We start from the raw sequence: 21,956 nt of genomic DNA, 5'->3' as shown, positions 1-21,956 counted from the left end.
AGAAATACAAATATTGAGGTGCTCAAATTGACTAGTCTTGCAATCTCCGTGTTAATATCGTTCTTTCCGTACCTTTCTTTCCGTACAATGTGCTCAATTTAAAGAGAAATTAAACAAATTCGAGGCAAGGATTACTCAATTCACCGTTTTGATATGCCTTTTTACTCATTTCTCCATTAATCTAGAACGGTTGTAGAAAATATTACATCTCACAATCGAAAATAGTTCTATACATGTGTATTACACTGGACGTTAAGCAACCAACAATCAATCAATCTATGTGTATTCTTCAATATCATAAAAATAACAAATAAATAAACAAAAATCCTACATTTTGTCTGTCTGTTGATGGTCCGTCACCGTACCGGATATTAGATACTATTGAGTCCAAACATTTTTTGCCGGGGTAGTTAAGGCACAGTGATATTTTTTACTCTGAAAGTTCGTTTTCAATATTTAATGTGTATTATGAGTTAGTGAAATCCCAAATAACTCTCCATTCCTGATTTCCATAACATATGCAGTACACCCAATCTAAATAATTTCAAATACATCTTATTTGCAACAATAGCAAATTAGATTTGACGAAAGTTACAAATTTTAACTCATAATATTTTATAATGTCGAAACATGATAGGAATGTCCAAAGACAAAACTATATCCTTATATGAAATAAGTAAAAACGGGATTGTGTTAGAAAAGATATGTCAATCATTATGTTCTTGGTGTTTTTGTTTGCCTGATAAATGGGTGTACTTAATAAAAAAATGATTTATTTTGCACATATTTAATAACATTAATATTAACGGTACCAATTTTTCTGCACCACATGCGTATTTCGACATTAAACATCTCTTTAGTGATGCTGGAGACTTAGATATTTTAAATGCAATACTTATTTAAAAAGCTGAAGAGCTTATAAACCAAAATTGACAAAAAAGTATAGCCAAAGTCGGGCAAGGAATCAGAGCTTTGTATGTGGGAAATATTTCTTAATTTCAAATAATTTCAAAAATTTTGTAACAGCAAACTTTAATAACACATTATCCGTATTTTCATGCCAGTACCGAAGTACTGGCTACTGGGCTGGTGTTACCCTCTGGGGGCTAACAGTCCACTAGCAGAGGTATCGACCTTTTGGTAGTTGACGGTAATCATATGTTCTGGGTGTTTTTGTTTCCCTGATAAATGGTTGTTCTTAATCGAAAAAATGTTTTATTTTGCACATATGTAATTAGTAAAACATTAACGGTACCAATCTGTCTGCACCGGATGCGTATTATGACAATAAATGTCTCTGAATTGATGCTAGAGCCCAAATTGTTTGAATATCCAAAATTTATTAAAAAAAACAAAGAGCTTATTAACAAAACAGGAGAAAAAAGTATAGCCAAAACCGTGCAAGGAATCAAGAGCTTTACACGAGGGAGATATATTCCTTGATTTCAAATAATTTCATAAATGTTGTTACAGTAAAATTTTGTCCGCATCAATTGAGAATGCCAGCATTTCCTCTTTTTATTCAAAATACTGAGCCGTCACTAAAATCAGTAGTTTTCATATTTCAGGAGGGTTTGTATGACAAAATTATTTGACCTCGTCATTCAATATCTGGAGCATACTGTACTCAAGGCTGGTCAAATACAGACCGGTGCACATGTCTGGTCTGGTCTGGAGCAGACTTGTCAATAGGTCTGCAGCCGTGATTAAAAGCAGACCTAGGTCTGTACCACCGACGTTAACTTGTTTGTCTGCTTAAATTTTCTTAACTTCGAAATCGGTCAACAAGTCTGCTCCAAATTTACTTTTGTACAGGTTAGGATTTCACCCATCTGTACCTCACACAAAATGTCTGTCCACTTTTCTAAACGCGTTTCGAATTAAAATTAAATATTTGACGAGAAAACTTTTTAAATGCAATTGTTACATATTTAAGCAAAATATAAGCCTAACATAAGCTTAATGAAATAATTTCAAAGTCAACTAAAGAGTAATCCTTTAATAGTGGGATAATTTTATCTCTAACAAAATGTATTAACTAAAAATTACATGTATCGTTTTACACGCACTAGAGACAGTTCAACATAAAGATTGGAATGTTTGTGAGCACTCGGCCCTTCTGCCTACCTTGGAAATATATATATTTAAAAAATGCCAATCAAAACATATCTAACGAAGTTTATGCATTGACGTCATTAGTAGTCTAGGAAAAACGTGACTTTTTAAATACCAACATATGAATATGACAGGTGTACAAATTTTACTTTAGTTATGATTTAAATTGTTGAGACATTATACAAAATTTAAATATACATAGTAAAAAGTTCAGCACATTTAAAATTTAATATTGCCGATGTCAGTGTCGTAGAACTTTATTTTTTCCAACTGTCAGTCATAACTTCTTAAGCAACACGACGGGTGCCACATGTGGAGCAGGATCTGCTTACCCTTCCGTAACACCTGAGATCACCCCCAGTTTTTGGTGGGGTTCGTGTTGCTTAGTCTTTTGTTTTCTATGTTGTGTCATCTGTACTATTATTTGTCTATTTGTCTTTTTATTTTTGGCCATAGCGTTGTCAGTTTGTTTTCGATCTATGAGTTTGACTGTCCATCTGGTATCTTTCGTCCCTCTTTTCTTGATATGTGTGGTCGCCTGATAAATACATATCCATTTTATAGAAAATTGTTAAATGTTTCTCAAATGTATGTCTCCGTCAACAGCCAATAGAAACGCAACTGATATAAAATATCTTTCTAATTCTTAAAAGAGCAATATACATATCGTTTCATTGCAGGCTCTCGAAACTTAGCCAATACAATCTTAAACGGGATGGCAACAGCTGCTGACGCAATTATGTTTGATATTAACTCAAACGCAAATCTTTGAATAAAGAAGAACACATATTTCTCGGTAAATTAATGTGTAATCTATAACGAGTACTAGTACCTCATAATTATAATTACTGTTTCGCAAATCATAATCAGTTACACGACTAACGAATGGGATTATCAAATAACAAAGAAACAGTCCAAACGTGTTTCGAAAAGAACACATTACGTTTAATTCCATAATCTTCCTCTGCCTTCTAGCAATTGGTATCATGTTTTGAAATAATATCTTTGCATCTAGAATACATTTGGATCCCTGTTACATTTCTCAATGATCCATGTTATATCTGTTCTAATTTTGTTGGCTATAATTTCAACAGAAGTGTGATTCCAAAAGTAATGAAATTAAACAAAAGAAATAAAGATAAATAATTATTGTTAAGGGGCCAGCTGAAGCACGCCTCCGGGTGCGGTATTTTCACGCTGCGTTATAGACCAATTGGTGGCCTTGGGCTGTTTTCTGTTGTTTGGTCGGGTTGTTGTTTCCCCATTTCCATTCTCAATTCTAAATTGATATTTTTTAAAGATAAAAAAAAAAAAAAAAGTATTAAGTGATATTTTCTTTTATTCTACAAATGCAGTTTTGAATCTCAAATTCCACTTATTTTTTATGCATGGTTTTTCATTGCTTGTGGGTAAAATGTTTTTGGTTTCAGAAAAAGGATATAACAATTATAACAATAATTATCAGAAAAGTTATGATTTGTTTTCAAGGATATACTACTTCCTGCTATGCTATACGGACTGCAAAAGTAGGATTATCATATTTCAGTAAAATGAGATGTATCAGATGGTACAATATTTATCTCTACAAATACTTTGTATTCGCTAAACTCAATATATCATAAGTTCTGACTAATTACATAGAACACGTAGAAAGGTAAGAAATAATCAATAGTATATGTTTACTTTTCATTTCATTGTTACAACCTGCAATCCTAAACATCGGTATTCTTATGTCGTCTTAATTTTGATAAAAAAAGTCCATTTGAATATAAAATAGAAATGCAATTAAATTAAGTTAACACCTGACACTGTGATATAGACTCTTTTATAAGGCAGCGAATTTTATCAACTATCTTTCGGTTATGAACACCGAAAAAAGAATTTCTTTGAGACAGCCTACCTTTCAAACAGTATTTATTTTCAATATATTTACCTTATTTCACAAATAACTGAAATGACAACCGGATTCTGAAAATTAAAAAAATCATTAAAACTAGAAGGTTAAATATATTTAGGTCAAATTGAAAGGCAACACTTGAATCCAAGGCACTACAAATACAAGATACTGATTTTCAGTCATTTCATAATAAATAAACATTTTTTTCTTGTTACGTTATTTGATCCCTTTAATTTTTATCTGTACTTGAAACTATGTATTACACGGCCTGAGAATCACAGCCCGTATGCATAAAGCTACGTAAGTTAAGATTGTCCGTAGTAAAACCTTCAATTAGGGAAACTCCGCATTTTTACCTAAGTGATATGCATAAAATATCTTAAACTGAGTATTTCCTTTGTAAAATTCTAGTTGGTTTAATTCACGCCTACAAAATATAAGTCGTATACATAAAAACCCTTTAATAACGTAGAAAACATCATAGATTATCCTAAAGTATAAGGTACCTATGAACAATTAATTAAAAAAAAAAAATCAGTCGAAGACATGTGGTTTAGCCGATAATTGAAGGATAAGCTATCACTTAATCAGTTAATAATAATTTCATTAATATTTCGTTTATGCATTGCTTAATATCAACCACCATTTTAATTTTACAATCGTGTACAGTCACCAATATAAGAGATAACAAGTATAGTTGTTTAATTACATCCTACTCTTTTGTCCCAATCTAACTACTGTGTATTCCGAAAAATGTCCACTTTACACGCATGAAATTCATGCTATTTGTATTCTATTGAATCAGTACGTACATACCTAATATAATCAAACTTGAACGTTATATTTTTCAAGTACAAGATGTGAATGTGAATGTGAATTTAAATTATATTTTCTCAGTATATCAAAACCCTAGGAAAAGATTACCTCAGCTATATTTGTCAAACACTTTCGGAATTTTGGGTACTCGTTGCTCTTCAACTTCGTACTTTATCATTATTTTAACTTATTCAATTCGAAAGTCACTGATGAGTCTTTTGTAGACGGAAAGTGCGTCTTATGTGCACAAATTTAATCCTAGTATATATGATGAGATATTTTTTAGCGAAAACAACAACAAATTAAATAAAAAGCAAATACAAAAACAGAAATATTACACATTCGTATCAACTGTTAACTTTTCATTTTCATTTGACATGTCTTTGCATATATTAGTTGTTAAAAAATTGAGTTTTTTTCACTGCATTTGTATTTACTTTTTATTCAATGAATACGTTTAAGAATGATTGCTGTGGTACTTGTTTTGTGGGCTATGTATGTTGAGGCTGGTGTACAAGATGTATGTCTGGCTAAAACAGAAAAAAGTCATTTAAGTAACTTAAGAAACCAGTTGAAAGTTTTCGAAAAGACAATCGGTGACTTGGAAAAGGGACTCAAAGGTCAGTATTAGTCTTTTTTATTGATCACTTGTAATTTTCGATCGACATCATAGTTTTATTATAGACTAGTTAACATAAATTCTTTCTCAATTAAAAGAATGACAATAAAAATGAAGAAAAACAGAATATACGTAAGGTATATCATTTTTTGAAATTTAATTAGTTTTTATAAAACACATAAACAATCTTAAATCTTGATTGAAGTGGCAACTGGTAAACGATGTTAATGATCTGATTGCTAATGTCCGAGTTTTCATAAAAGCTAGTGTGCTCGACCTGGTTAAATGGGTTTTTGTTTTGTCGAAATATATATATATATATATATATATATATATATATATATATACATATCTTCCCAGCGAGGAAAGAACAAAAATTTGCTTCCGCAAATTTTGTAGATTTAACATCGTTGTGCTGATATTTAGAGTAATTACACACACACATATAAATATATAAACAAGTCTAAATTGAAAACAACGTTCAAACCTATTATTGCGTTGGATAAAAACCGCAATTTTTATACGTGTGCATGCTAAACAAATTTCTTGGTAGAGGGGTCTAAAAACAGCACAAACAACATTTTCCAAAAGACCAAAAAATAGAAAAAGTATATAGGTTTGAACGCTGTTTTCAATTTAGACTTGTTTATATTTTTTCGTTTGGGCTTGTATTATATTTGCCTTCGGGTTTATATGATCCGTTCATCCTATTTCGACTCTTCAAAATTCAAGAGTCTATCCTAAATTGAGGTAAACTATATGGCCTTCCAAATACCGTTTCGATTCCTAACATCGCTGAAGAGACATTAATTGTCGAAATCCGGATATGGTGTACTAATTTTTGCACCTTTTGTTTGCGGTATACCATATTTTCCGCAAGTTTATTGTTATTTGTTTGGTATGAAATTAATAGTTAAGATCCATTTTGTTACATCTAGTGATCCGTTTATTTGGCAATCGCCAATGGCAGTCAGCAGGCTTTAAGAACATCCGTTGTTCGACCTGCTAGTCAAATGCGTTTTGTTAAAATATACTTTTTCACTCTTTTGGTCTTTTGGAAAATGTTGTTTGTGCTGTATTTAGACCCCTCTTCCAAGAAATTTGTTTTGCATGCACATATATAAAATTGCGGTTTTCTATCAACGCAATCATAGGTTTAAACGTTGTTTTCAATTAAGACTTGTTTATTAATTTTCGTTTGGGCTTGTATCATATCTGCCTTCAGGTTTATATGATCCGTTCATCCTGTTTCGATTCCTCATATTCAAGAGTCTATCATAAATTGAGGTAAATTATATGGCCTTCCAAATACCGTTTCGATTCCTAACATCACTGAAGAGACATTAATTGTCGAAATCCGGATATGGTGTACTAATTTTTGCACCTTTTGTTTGCGGTATACCATATTTTCCGCAAGTTTATTGTTATTTGTTTGGTATGAAATTAATAGTTCAGATCCATTTTGTTACATCTAGTGATCCGTTTATTTGGCAATCGCCAATGGCAGTCAGCAGGGTTTGAGAACATCCGTTGTTCGACCCGTAGTCAAATGCGTTTTGTTAAAATATACTTTTTCACTTTTTTGGTCTTTTGGAAAATGTTGTTTGTGCTGTATTTAGACCCCTCTACAAGCAATTTGTTTTGCATGCACACGTATAAAAATTGCGGTTTTTATTCAACGCAATTATAGGTTTGAACGTTGTTTTCAATTTAGACTTGTTTATATATATATATATATAGTTAGTCAACGAACTTTCTTACGAGGGCGCAGGATCTTACGAGTAACGATACATATACGCAATAAATAAATTATGTAAAAGCCTAAAAAGTGTACAAAACAACATCAATATTAAAAATAGGAAATATTTAATGTAATTATCTATAAATATTTCGGATAACAGATATCCTTCATCAGTATGATTATAATGTAAAATGAATCATATAAATCTATTCTGATTTAACTATAACAATCTTGAAATTTATACAATTAACACCGAACACAACAACGCTAGTACAAATCTAAAATTTCAAAAATGACGTAGATTAGGTATTTACAACAGAGACTGCATAGATATGCTACTAACAAAAATAGTAATGTGCGATATGAACTGGTACATTTCTAAAATATCACAGGTGACGAAAGTTAAGATATTAAAACAAAGACTGCGTAGAAATACATTCCCAATAAACAGCACTGACCGATTTGAGCTGGTATAATACTCAAATTTAAAATTTGACGACGGTAAAGTGATAACAACAGAGGCTGCGTATTTACACATCCCAAATAAATAGCAGTTTGATAATGATTTAAAAAAAAATTATTTTGAAAAAGGTTAAGTAATTGAACGTGGTTGCGTACTTATACATCTCGAATGAACAGCACCCTGCGATTTAAACTGGTATAATTCTAGAATTTCAGAGTTGACAAAGGTAAAATAATAGCAACAGAGACTGCGTAGTAATATGAAATATTACCCAAATGAAAAGCACTGCGCGAATTAGAACTACACCTTTTCATTGATCCCATTTAGTGCCAAAGTGTTTAATTCTCTTATCCAAAATCGTTCCAGACCGAGTTTATCCTCCCTAGACCAAGCAGTGTTGTGGTCTATGATTGTAATGGTCAGTCGATTTAGATCTGCCGTAGTGTGGCCAGGGGATCTCGAATGTCGACTGAGAAGAAGGTCTGGCTTGCATTCATAGTCGCTACGATGGCCGTTCATACGTTTGTGAAATGGCTGTTCTGACTCGCCAACATACTGTTTACTACATTTAAACTGTAGGAGATACAGATAATTTGTAGTCTTTCAATTAACATTGTAAAATATGGTGTATTCCGTACCAGTGGAGTGACTGTTAAAATCCTAGGTATTCAGTATTTGCTTGCAAGTCAGACATCGTTTGTTTCAAGAGCCAACAGACTAAGAGCCTGATTTAGAGGATAAATCAGCTCTCACCAGCAAGTCTTTAAGGCTTTTGGGCCAACGGTAGCTATAACAGGTGGCTCGGGAAAGATCTTGGATAGTTTAGGATGTTTTTCGATTTCTTTCCAATTTTCGCGGATAAGGTGTGATAAATTTGGGATGGTAAGTCAGCACAAACGGCACTCTTTTGTTGACATTTTTGTCTTTATATTGTAAAAGTTTATTTTCATTTGGGTTATATTTCATATTACTACGCAGTCTCTGTTGCTATTCTTTTACCTTTGTCAACTCTAAAATTCTATAATTATACCAGTTTAAATCGCAGGGTGCTGTTCATTCGAGATGTATAAGTACGCAGCCACGTTCAATTACTTATTTTTTTTTAATCATTATCAAACTGCTATTTATTTGGGATGTGTAAATACGCAGCCTCTGTTGTTATCACTTTACCGTCGTCAAATTTTAAATTTGAGTATTATACCACCTCAAATCGGTCAGTACTGTTCATTGGGAATGTATTTCTACGCAGTCTTTGTTTTAATATCTTAACTTTCGTCACCTGTGAAATTTTAGAAATGTACCAGTTCATATCGCACATTACTATTTTTTATTAGTTGCATATCTATGCAGTCTCTGTTGTAAATAACTAATCTACTTCATTTTTGAAATTTTAGAATTGTACAAACGTTGTTGTGTTCGGTGTTAATTGTATAAATTTCAAGATTGTTAAAGTTGAATCAGAATAGATTTATATGATTCATTTTACATTATAATCATACTGATGAAGGATATCTGTTATACGAAATATTTATAGATAATTACATTTAATGTTTCCTATTTTTTAATATTGGTGGTGTTTTGAACACTTTTCAGGCGTTAATATATATATATATATATATATATATATATATATATATATATATATATATATATATATATATCATGTATATTGATCATCTACATCCGATTTCACCTGGATAGATGCACGCTTGATAAAGCTAGTTAGTCTAGCGAAATATTGCGTTTATTTTCATCATTTTGTAAATATTTTAAACATTCTTATATTTACATACTAAATAGTGTGTTAAAATTACATTGTTAGGCAATCTATAATTTTATTTGTGTAATTGAATTAATCTCTGTACTGATTAATCCACACTCCCATAGATTTGTATGTCATGTGCTGCTATTTATAGGCACTTATATATATATATATATATATATATATATAAACAAGTCTAAACTGAAAACAACGTTCAAACCTATGATTGCGTTGGATAAAAACCGCAATTTTTATACGTGTGCATGCAAAAACAAATTTCTTGTTAGAGGGGTCTTAATACAGCACAAACAACATTTTCCAAAAGACCAAAAAAGTGAAAAAGTCTATATTTTAACAAAACGCATTTGACTAACAACAAATGTTCTTAAACCCTGCTGACTGCCATTGGCGATTGCCAAATAAACGGATCAAAAGGTGTAATAAATGGATCTTAATTAAAAATTTAATACCAAACAGAAAACAATAAACTTGCGGCAAAGATGGTATACCGCAAACAAAGGTGCAAAGATTTTTGTACACCATATCCGGATTTCGACAATTAATGTCTCTTCAGTGATGTAAGAATCGAAACAGTATTTGGAAAGCCATGTAATTTACCTCAATTTAGGATAGACTTTGGAATTTTGAGGAGTCAAATTAGGATGAACGGATATATAAACCCGAAGGCAAATATAATACAACCCAAACGAAAAAATGTAAACAAGTCTAAATTGAAAACAACGTTCAAACTTATGATTGCGTTGGATAAAAACCGCAATTTTTATACGTGTGCATGCAAAAACAAGTTTCTTGTTAGAGGGGTCTAATTGATTATATATATATAAGTACGTCTGAACCAGTGACAACTCTACGACAGATTTCATCCATCGGATCACCAGTGATGATGATACAAGGCTGAAAACACATTCTGTATATATAATTCGTCTGAATAACAGCCCAACAATGTTAGATCTGTAAATTTGCGGAAGCAGACGAATTATATCTACAGATTGTGTTTTTAGCCTTATATATCATGTACTGTGTTATGACGCTAGATAAAAACTGACGAGGAAAGGTAACACCGGCCACCGAAAGCTTGATTTTTGTCGAGCCTAGGTGGTCGAGTGGTCTAGCGCCTAGCATAGTGCAAGGCGGTTTGGCCACGATATATCAGTAGCATGAGTTTGAATCCAGTCCAGGGAAAAACAAAAATTTGCTTCCGCAAATTTACAGATCTAACATTGCTGGGCTGTTATTCAGACGAATTATATATATATATATATATATATACAGAAGCCTATAAAAAGGAACAACCAGCAAATTTAATATGTACCGGATCGTCTAGAATAAAGAAAACATTAAAAAGCTTTTCGCAACGGTACTAATATAAGATGGTAGTATACGAAGACGATGTTATTAAATCGTGTTGAGAAATATTTCGGCGGTACAAATAGCCTTCTTCAGTGTCAATAATTTTGAATAAGAAAAATATATATATATTTTAACAATTATCAATCGATCAATTTCTGTTGTGACAATCATGGATGGGCTTCAATCAGTATTTTATAGAATGTGAAGTTTTCATTTTTGAAGACCACATCATTGCTACCAGTTTTAATCGCTATACATACTTCATTTTCGCGGAGAAGTGCCTTAATTCAACTTTAGAATCGTACATATGTATAAATTAAAATAGCAAAGCTGTGTATATTTATTTCCAATTGATTTAATATTGAGCTGTTGTTTCCTTGGCAAATTTCCGTTATAAGCAGCGATAAAACTTTAACCTAAAGCTGTAACTTTTATGTGTCGTCTTCTTTTTTTTCTTGTTCAGATTAGAAGTAATTTTCAAATTTCCAATTGCACCATGGATAAAAGTTAATCATGCATTCGATTTACCCCATGATTTACATTGTCCATTGTTAGTAAAACGTAATAAGTGGGCGTAACAGACGAACGTTCACCTGAACCAAACGACTAAACTTACATAAAAACTTATTATAGAGGAAATATCAAAAATACCGAACTCCAAGGAAAATTCAAAACGAAAGTCACTTATCAAATGGCAAAATCAAAAGCTCAAACACATCAAATAAATAGAAAACAACTGACATATTTCTGATTTGGTACAGGCATTGCCTTATGTAGAAAATGGTGGATTAAACCTGGTTTTATAGCTAGCTAAACATCTTACAGGGTAAACTTCATGGTAAAACCCTGCATAAAACGACAGAATGTTCATCAACAAGGAAAAAAGGATATTGTATAGATGCTCAATAGACAAATAACACCCTGTAAAATATATATAGACCATACCCCGCCATCCTGTTGCTTACGATATTTATGCAATCGTGATAATTATAACTTTAAAATGCGAGGTCTACCAAGCATTTTTACGATTTTTTAGAATTAACCAGCGATAGTTTATAAATATTTTACTAACCGGGTTTATGTAGTAGAATCGGTTTCTCTTATCATTATTAGTAAAATGTTCCAAATAAAAAGTGGGAACTTACAAGATACTATAGCTAATTTATTCAATTCGTGGTAAAAGAAATGTAACAGTATATTTTGATATCTTATGTCGATTGCAGAACTAGAGAAATACAATATTGAAAAAAGTAATGAGAACGTTGATGATTACAGACGACTGTGTTTGTCTCTTTTGCTCTTCCATCGTAATCATATCTTAGTTAGCATCGTAATCAGTTCTTAAATTGCATCGTAATCAGATCTTAGTTTCCATCGTTATCAGGGTTGCGTTCAATGTCTTAGCTGCTATGTAGGGCTACTTGGATTTTGACTACTGAAAGTGTAGCTAGGCTAGCCGCTAAATAGATCTAGATAGCCAAAAAAATGTATGCTATCTAGAGATTCCAAAATGTCGTCGGAAAGGTTATTTCTCATGACGCTGTGTTGATAGGCTAGCTACGTAGCATATCGTTCAATATAGAAAGATATCCAAGACATAGCGGCTATACTAGCTTTTACGATATTGAACGTAGTCCTGATCTTAGTTTTAAAATAATTTACGTAGATCTTGTATGAATTTAATTCTCTGTTGGATATTTCAGGAAAACATATTTTGGGAAATGGTGGTTGTAAAAAAGACTGGGACCGTTTTAGAGATCATTGTTACTATTTTAACAAAGACAAAAAAAGTTGGTTTGAAGCTGAGGTAAGAAATATAAAAAAGATGAATGTTTCATTGATTTACTGTCTAGTCTTTGAGGATGCTATGTCCTTTGTCATTTTGTTACCAGTTGTGTTTTGTGCTCAATAACGTTCTTACGAGTCAAGCCCTTTCCCATAATTTTACAGTTTGTTCTGTTGTTGTTCTTTCATACAACTGCTTTTAAGTCATACGATTGTTTCGTTTGTTGCTGTTTTGCACAATTGTAGAACGGTGAATGTATATAGCGTAAAACAAGACTTTGGTGCTCTATTTTAATTTGTTCTGAAACAATATATTCCCGGCCTATATAAAGGTTTACTTAACGATAGGCGTGTTTGTCATTGTCGTACGGTAACCTGTAGTTCTAAGGGCCCTCGTCCTTGGGCTTTGTGAAAAAAAAAGAATAAATGAAAAAATTATATATATCAAATAGCTTACAAGTTAAATGATTTTTGATAAAGCAAATTGTATTTGTGTACTGTTATATGATTCTTGATTAAGATTTTGAAAATATGGTCAATGTTTTTGAGTTTCTCTTTCTTTTTTAGAGGTATTGTCAAGCAGAAGGTTCATCTCTTGTGAACATTGTTGATGAAAATGAAAACAACTTTGTAATGACGAAATCTAAAGGTAAGTCGAATTGTATATAATTGAGACAATATCTCTCTCTTTTTCTCTCTCTTATGGTTTGAGTGTTTTATTGATCACCATCTTAAACCAAACAAACAAGAAATACTTTTATAATATTACATAATGCGGTATAATTTCGATTACAATTTGTGTTTACAGAAGCAAACGCAGGACCTTTTTGGATAGGAGCAATTAACTGTGATTCAGGAAAGTGGATATGGGGGTCTAACTTTGAACCTGTTAAATATTTTAAATGGCATCCTCGTGAACCAAATGGTTCTGGAAAAAGTATACAGTGTGTAGAGCTATACCCAACTGCTGACGGGGCATGGAACGATCATGCTTGCTCAACAACATATGCCTTTGTATGCAAGAGACATGTTGTAAGTGAAAAACAAACATATTAAGTTTGATATAAAGATAACTTGTTTTTAACATTACAAAAAAAATTCCTGGTTTTGATTTCAATAAATTCGAAATAACGTCATACAGTTCATATTGCCACAACACAAATAAAGAAAACCTTCAGAACATCCCGGAACAATTTATTTCATACAAGGAGAGGACACACAAAGAAAAGAAATATGTAACACATTTAAAAAAAAAAAAAACTCGTCTCTAGCTAGAATACATAAAATTACCATAATTATCAATGTTTCCTCTACGGATATTACAGTTCATAGAAGATTAAGGAACTATATCATGTATATCTATTCAAATATCATTTTAATATTTATTTGTTTCTTTCACATTTAGAGAAATGGCTGCCCTCCGAAAAAGAACTAATAGTGAACGGAATAAAATATGTTAAACTATGAGCTTTTTTTGTTTTTTTTACATAACAACTATATATCAGAAGGATGTATATATATTTTGGAAAATGTTGTTTGTGCTGTATTTAGACCCCTCACAATTTGTTTTGCATGCACAAATATAAAAATTGCGGTTTTTATCCAACGCAATCATAGGTTTGAACGTTGTTTTCAATTTAGACTTGTTTATATTTTTCGTTTTGGCTTGTATTATATTTGCCTTCGGGTTTATATGATCCGTTCATCCTATTTCGACTCTTCAAAATTCAAGAGTCTATCCTAAATTGAGGTAAATTATATGGCCTTCCAAATACCGTTTCGATTCCTAACATCACGGAAGAGACATTAATTGTCGAAATCCAGATATGGTGTACTAATTTTTGCATCTTTTGTTTGCGATATACCATATTTTCCGCAAATTTATTGTTTTCTGTTTGGTATGAAATTAAAATTTAAGATCCATTTTGTTACAACTAGTGATCCGTTTATTTGGCAATCGCCAATGGCAGTCAGCAGGGTTTAAGAACATCCGTTGTTCTACCTGCTAGTCAAATACGTTTTGTTAAAATATACTTTTTCACTTTTTGGGTCTTTTTTGTACTTACAGGATCCGTGTTTTATTATACAGCTTTTGTTTTCTATGAGAAAGTGTCCTTTTATGTTGTCACCGGATCTGTTTTTTTTTCTTGATTTTCCATTATGTTGATTTATGCATCGGTTTTCTACTCTTATCTAGTTTTAATATGTGTCCTATGGTCTCATGTTGGCATCCGAGGCCAAAGTTAAAGGTGACCTATAGTTGTTAATTTCTGTGTCATTTGGTTTCTTGTGGAGAGTTGTCTCATTGGCAATCATACCACATCTTCTTTTTTATATTTGTATAAACATGTGCCGCCCTTATCAATAAATTTTAACAAGTTGTTTGATTAAATATTTACTACTTAATTTGTTTTTCATTTGGCCAGTTTTACATAAGAAGCTAGAATCTTAACTTCTAAAAACTTTAAATAGAATATCAAAGACCTCCCTGTTATTCATACTCAATTCAAAAATAAAAGTGACTATAAATCAAAACTATCGTTGTGGTAAAGACATATAAGCAACATTTATTCGTTCGATTCAGTAAACTACATGTAACCATTATATACAATCATAACTTCCTCTGAGACGACCACATACATCTTACCTGTCGTAGTCGTTGTCAATTGTAGGTGTAGAATTGTTGAAAAGGTTATAAGCCAAACAGCCAAAAAAACGGCTATCATCTTCATGCAGCTCGCTTTTACAAATGACACCATGATCGAAAGAAAAATTCCAGCAATTAAATTCTAACCAATACTTACTCTACTAACGTGCTCTGGTAGAATTAGCAATTCCTGTTGCAATTGCAGCATGTAGTATGTTGCTCAGGTCGGAATCTGGGATAATAAATATTGTAATATGTGTATATATGTGTTTCTTGTTTCTCGTTTTTATATAGATTCGACCGTTGGTTTTACTCTTTGAATTGTTTTACACTTTATATTGGGGCCCTTTATAGCTTGCTGTTCGGTGTGAGCCAAGGCTCTGTGTTGAAGGCCGTACTTTGACCTATAATTTTTTACTTTTTATACATTATGACTTGGATGGAGAGTTGTCTCATTGGCACTCATACCACATCTTCTTATTTATATTCATTGTACTACTGTAAATTAAACTTTCGTCGAAAATTCTGTCTCCTAGTTTTTGGACTTGTTTTTGTCCTTTCCTATTTTTTATTTCAACTGTTTTGGTACCTGTATGTACTAGTCCATTGATATGGATTTCTGGAAGAAATATATCTCCACCATATTAACATTAAGATGTTATTTCTTATCAGTGTTGGCAGTTTTAGCAATTGTTCGGCACAATTTAATGTACAGCCTAGGACAAATATCAAAGCTTAAGTTATGAAACTTGACAATGAAAATAATTTGTTACAGATGGGTGCAGACCTAACCTGTACGGCAAGTTAACTTGATAACCAGTCATTTGGACTGGTCAAAGTTAACCTGTGACAGGATTTAGGACTGCTCTGACCAGTCCTAGGACCACAATCTAGTTAACCTGAAAAGCGGACTTGGTCCTAGGACTGTTTTTATGTCTGCCGAAAAAGTTAACTAGGAAACAGGTCCGCTATTGATATAAGTTAACTTCGAAACCAGTTCTGTCATAAGTTAACACAAGTTAACTTTGATTTTGACAACTCCGATCGAACCAGACCTGATCTCAAGTTAACTTTTGGCCTGGTCTGCTCAACACTAAGTTAACTTGTAACCAGGACCGCTCTACATCGATTTTTTTAATATCTTTTAATGTCTTTGTTTCTTGGTATAAACATCAAAAATAATGTCAATTTAATACTTCCGTGATATAAACATGATTAAATACATATAGCTCCGTGTTGAAGTGATCTATTTGTATATAAAGTACGCATAAAACTTTGCTTGTTTATATACAAATATATCCGTGATCTGCCTTTCTATATATTAAAAAAACGATAATGGTTACAATGTTAACGAGCTGAATATATATTCCAATACATTTTAAATTCTTTAAATCGTATTAACCATATTTGCACTTTATAATGTACATCTATATAGCCGTAAAGTAAATCGGAAATATTTTTATTTCGGGATAGAATATATAATACAAATGACAGCAATATTGGAACACAATCACTACAAAATTTTACCCGCATAAATTAAGAGTGCCAGCATGTCCTCCTTTTGTTCAATATATTGATACATAACAAAATTTCAGTATTTTTGATACCCCAGGCTGACTCGTATAGCAAAATTATTTGACCGTATCAACCAAAACTTACCAAATTTGCACTTTAATATGTAAATCTATATAGTCGCATAATAATTCAGTAATATTTTATGTCAGGATGTATTGTATAATACAAATGACAGCAATATTGGATCATAATGTGAATACAAAATTTTGTCCATATAAATCTAGAGTGCCAGCAAGTCCTCTTTTTAATCAAAATATTGTCTTGCAACAAAATTTCAGTAGTTTTGATACCTCAGGCTGACTCCTATACCAAATTAATTGACCGTAACAACCAAACCTGACCATATTTGCACTTTATTTTGTAAATCTATATAGCTGCATAGTAAAACAGCAACTATTTACATGTCAGGATTTAATGTATAAAACAAATGACAGCAATATTGGATCACAACAACTACAAATTTTTGTCCGCATAAATTTAGAGTGCCAGCATGTCCTCCTTTTGTTCAATATATTGATACGCAACAAAATTTCATTAGTTTTGATACCCCAGGCTGACTCCTATAACAAAATTATTTGACCGTATCAACCAAAACTGACCATATTTGCACTTTATTTTGTGAATCTATATAGCCACATAGTAAATCAGCAACTATTTTTATGTCAGGATTTAATGTATAATACAAATGACAGCAATATTGGAACACAACAACTACAAAATTTTGTCCGCATAAATTTAGAGTGCCAACATGTCCTCCTTTTGTTCAATATACATGATATATTGATACATAACTAAATTTCAGTAGTTTTGATACCTCAGGCTGACTTGTATAGCAAAGTTATTTGACCGCATTAACCAAAACTGAACATATTTGCACTTTATTTTGTAAATCTATATAGCCGCATAGTAAATCAGCAACTATTTTTATGTCAGGATTTAATGTATAATACAAATGACAGCAATATTGGAACACAACAATTACACATTTTTGTCCGCATAAATTTAGAGTGCCAGCATGTCCTCCTTTCTTCAATATATTGATACGTAACAAAATTTTAGTAGTTTTGATACCCCAGGCTGACTCCTATAACAAAATTATTTGACCGTATCAACCAAAACTGACCATATTTGCATTTTTATTTTGTAAATCTATATAGCCGCATAGTAAATCAGCAACTATTCTTATGTCAGGATTTAATGTATAATACAAATGACAGCAATATTGGAACACAACAACTACAAATTTTTTGTTCGCATAAATTTAGAGTGCCAGCATGTCCTCCTTTTGTTCAATATATTGATACGTAACAAAATTTCAGTAGTTTTGATACCCCAGGCTGACTCCTTTAACAAAATTATTTGACCGTATCAACCAAAACTGACCATATTTGGACTTTATTTTGTGAATCTATATAGCCACATAGTAAATCAGCAACTATTTTTATGTCAGGATTTAATGTATAATACAAATGACAGCAATATTGGAACACAACAACTACAAATTTTTTGTTCGCATAAATTTAGAGTGCCAGCATGTCCTCCTTTTGTTCAATATATTGATACGTAAAAAAAATGTCAGTAGTTTTGATACCCCAGGCTGACTCGTATAGCAAAATTATTTGACCGTATCAACAAAAGCTTACCATATTTGCACTTTATCATGTAAATCTATATAGTTGCATAATAATTCAGTAATATTTTATGTCAGGATGTATTGTATAATACAAATGACAGCAATATTGGAACATAATGTGAATACAAAATTTTGTCCATATAAATCTAGATTGCCAGCAAGTCCTCGTTTTAATCAAAATATTGTCTTGCAACAAAATTTCAGTAGTTTTGATACCTCAGGCTGACTCCTATACCAAATTAATTGACCGTAACAACCAAAACTGACCATATTTGCACTTTATTTTGTAAATCTATATAGCCGCATAGTAAATCAGCAACTATTTACATGTCAGGATTTAATGTATAAAACAAATGACAGCAATATTGGATCACAACAACTACAAATTTTTGTCCGCATAAATTTAGAGTGCCAGCATGTCCTCCTTTTGTTCAATATATTGATACGCAACAAAATTTCATTAGTTTTGATACCCCAGGCTGACTCCTATAACAATATTATTTGACCATAACAACCAAAACTGACCATATTTGCACTTTATTTTGTAAATCTATATAGCCACATAGTAAATCAGCAACTATTTTTATGTCAGGATCTAATGTATAATACAAATGACAGCAATATTGGAACACAACAACTACAAATTTTTGTTCGCATAAATTTAGAGTGCCAGCATGTCCTCCTTTTGTTCAATATATTGATACGTAACAAAATTTCAGTAGTTTTGATACCCCAGGCTGACTCCTATAACAAAATTATTTGACCGTATCAACCAAAACTGACCATATTTGCACTTTATTTTGTGAATCTATATAGCCACATAGTAAATCAGCAACTATTTTTATGTCAGGATTTAATGTATAATACAAATGACAGCAATATTGGAACACAACAACTACAAATTTTTTGTTCGCATAAATTTAGAGTGCCAGCATGTCCTCCTTTTGTTCAATATATTGATACGTAACAAAATTTCAGTAGTTTTGATACCCCAGGCTGACTCCTATAACAAAATTATTTGACCGTATCAACCAAAACTGACCATATTTGCACTTTATTTTGTGAATCTATATAGCCACATAGTAAATCAGCAACTATTTTTATGTCAGGATTAAATGTATAATACAAATGACAGCAATATTGGAACACAACAACTACAAAATTTTGTCCGCATAAATTTAGAGTGCCAACATGTCCTCCTTTTGTTCAATATACATGATATATTGATACATAACTAAATTTCAGTAGTTTTGATACCTCAGGCTGACTTGTATAGCAAAGTTATTTGACCGCATTAACCAAAAGTGAACATATTTGCACTTTATTTTGTAAATCTATATAGCCGCATAGTAAATCAGCAACTATTTTTATGTCAGGATTTAATGTATATAACAAATGACAGCAATATTGGAACACAACAATTACACATTTTTGTCCGCATAAATGTAGAGTGCCAGCATGTCCTGCTTTGTTCAATATATTGATACGTAACAAAATTTTAGTAGTTTTGATACCCCAAGCTGACTCCTATAACAAAATTATTTGACCGTATCAACCAAAACTGACCATATTTGCACTTTATTTTGTGAATCTATATAGCCACATAGTAAATCAGCAACTATTTTTATGTCAGGATTTAATGTATAATACAAATGACAGCAATATTGGAACACAACAACTACAAATTTTTTGTTCGCATAAATTTAGAGTGCCAGCATGTCCTCATTTTGTTCAATATATTGATACGTAACAAAATTTCAGTAGTTTTGATACCCCAGGCTGACTCCTATAACAAAATTATTTGACCGTATCAACCAAAACTGACCATATTTGCACTTTATTTTGTGAATCTATATAGCCACATAGTAAATCAGCAACTATTTTTATGTCAGGATTAAATGTATAATACAAATGACAGCAATATTGGAACACAACAACTACACATTTTTGTTCGCATAAATTTAGAGTGCCAGCATGTCCTCCTTTTGTTCAATATATTGATAGGTAACAAAATTCCAGTAGTTTTGATACCCCAGGCTGACTTGTATAACAAAATTATTTGACCGTATCAACCAAAACTGACCATATTTGCACTTTATTTTGTAAATCTATATAGCAGCATAGTAAATCAACAACTATTCTTATGTCAGGATTTAATGTATAATACAAATGACAGCAATATTGGAACACAACAACTACAAATTTTTGTTCGCATAAATTTAGAGTGCCAGCATGTCCTCCTTTTGTTCAATATATTGATAGGTAACAAAATGTCAGTAGTTTTGATACCCCAGACTGACTTGTATAACAAAATTATTTGACCGTATCAACCAAAACTGACCATATTTGCACTTTATTTTGTAAATCTATATAGCCGCATAGTAAATCAGCAACTATTTACATGTCAGGATTTAATGTATAATACAAATGACACCAATATTGGAACACAACAACTACAAAATTTTGTCCGCATAAATTTAGAGTGCCAATATGTCCTCCTTTTGTTCAATATACATGATATATTGATACATAACTTAATTTCAGTAGTTTTGATACCTCAGGCTGACTTGTATAGCAAAATTATTTGACCGCATTAACCAAAACTGACCATATTTGCACTTTATTTTGTAAATCTATATAGCCGCATAGTAAATCAGCAACTATTTTTATGTCAGGATTTAATGTAAAATACAAATGACAGCAATATTGGAACACAACAACTACAAATTTTTGTCCGCATAAATTTAGAGTGCCAGCATGTCCTCCTTTTGTTCAATATATTGATACGTAACAAAATTTCAGTAGTTTTGATACCCCAGGCTGACTTGTATAGCAAAATTATTAGACAGCATCAACCAAAACTGACCATATTTGCACTTTATTATGTAAATCTTTATAGCCGAATAATAATTCAGTAATATTTTTATGTCAGGATTTAATGTATAATACAAATGACAGCAATATTGGAACACAACAACTCCAAATTTTTGTTCGCATAAATTTAGAATGCCAGCATGTCCTCCTTTTGTTCAATATATTGATACGTAACAAAATTTCAGTAGTTTTGATACCCCAGGCTGACTCCTATAACAAAATTATTTGACCGCATTAACCAAAACTGACAATATTTGCACTTTATTTTGCAAATCTATATAGCCGCATAGTAAATCAGCAACTATTTTTTTGTCAGGATTTAATGTATAATACAAATGACAGCAATATTGGATCACAACTACAAATTTTTGTCCGCATAAATTTAGAGTGCCAGCATATCCTCCTTTTGTTCAATATATTGATACGTAACAAAATTTCAGTAGTTTTGATACCCCAGGCTGACTTGTATAGCAAAATTATTAGACAGCATCAACCAAAACTGACCATATTTGCACTTTATTTTGTAAATCTATATAGCCACATAGTAAATCAGCAACTATTTTTATGTCAGGATTTAATGTATAATACAAATGACAGCAATATTGGATCACAACTACAAATTTTTGTCCGCATACATGTAGAGTGCCAGCATGTCCTG

General features: G+C 31.8%; 1 protein-coding gene across 1 annotated transcript; it reads left to right on the top strand.

The window, feature by feature from the left end:
- Nucleotides 1-3,716: 3,716 nt before the first annotated feature.
- On the top strand, nucleotides 3,717-14,033 carry LOC127704379 (perlucin-like protein). The gene is made up of 6 exons (XM_052208413.1): nucleotides 3,717-3,769; nucleotides 5,291-5,448; nucleotides 12,488-12,591; nucleotides 13,137-13,218; nucleotides 13,378-13,601; nucleotides 13,975-14,033. The coding sequence occupies exons 2-6, from the start codon at nucleotides 5,292-5,294 to the stop codon at nucleotides 14,002-14,004; spliced, it is 597 nt and encodes a 198-aa protein (XP_052064373.1). The 5' UTR covers nucleotides 3,717-3,769; nucleotide 5,291; the 3' UTR covers nucleotides 14,005-14,033.
- The last annotated feature ends 7,923 nt before the right edge of the window (nucleotides 14,034-21,956 follow it).

This window comes from Mytilus californianus, unplaced genomic scaffold (assembly GCF_021869535.1).
Source record: "Mytilus californianus isolate M0D057914Y unplaced genomic scaffold, xbMytCali1.0.p SCAF_6, whole genome shotgun sequence".
Lineage (NCBI taxonomy): Eukaryota > Metazoa > Mollusca > Bivalvia > Mytilida > Mytilidae > Mytilus > Mytilus californianus.
Note: the sequence above shows the minus strand (reverse complement) of the source record. Positions and strands in the feature narration are given on the sequence as shown.

Coding starts and splice junctions, on each gene's coding strand:
- LOC127704379 (XM_052208413.1), top strand. CDS start 5,292: ATGATTGCTGTGGTACTTGTTTTGTGGGCTATGTATGTTGAGGCTGGT. Junction 12,592..13,136: donor AAAGTTGGTTTGAAGCTGAG/GTAAGAAATATA, acceptor TTTCTTTTTTAG/AGGTATTGTCAAGCAGAAGG. Junction 13,602..13,974: donor TTGTATGCAAGAGACATGTT/GTAAGTGAAAAA, acceptor TTTCACATTTAG/AGAAATGGCTGCCCTCCGAA.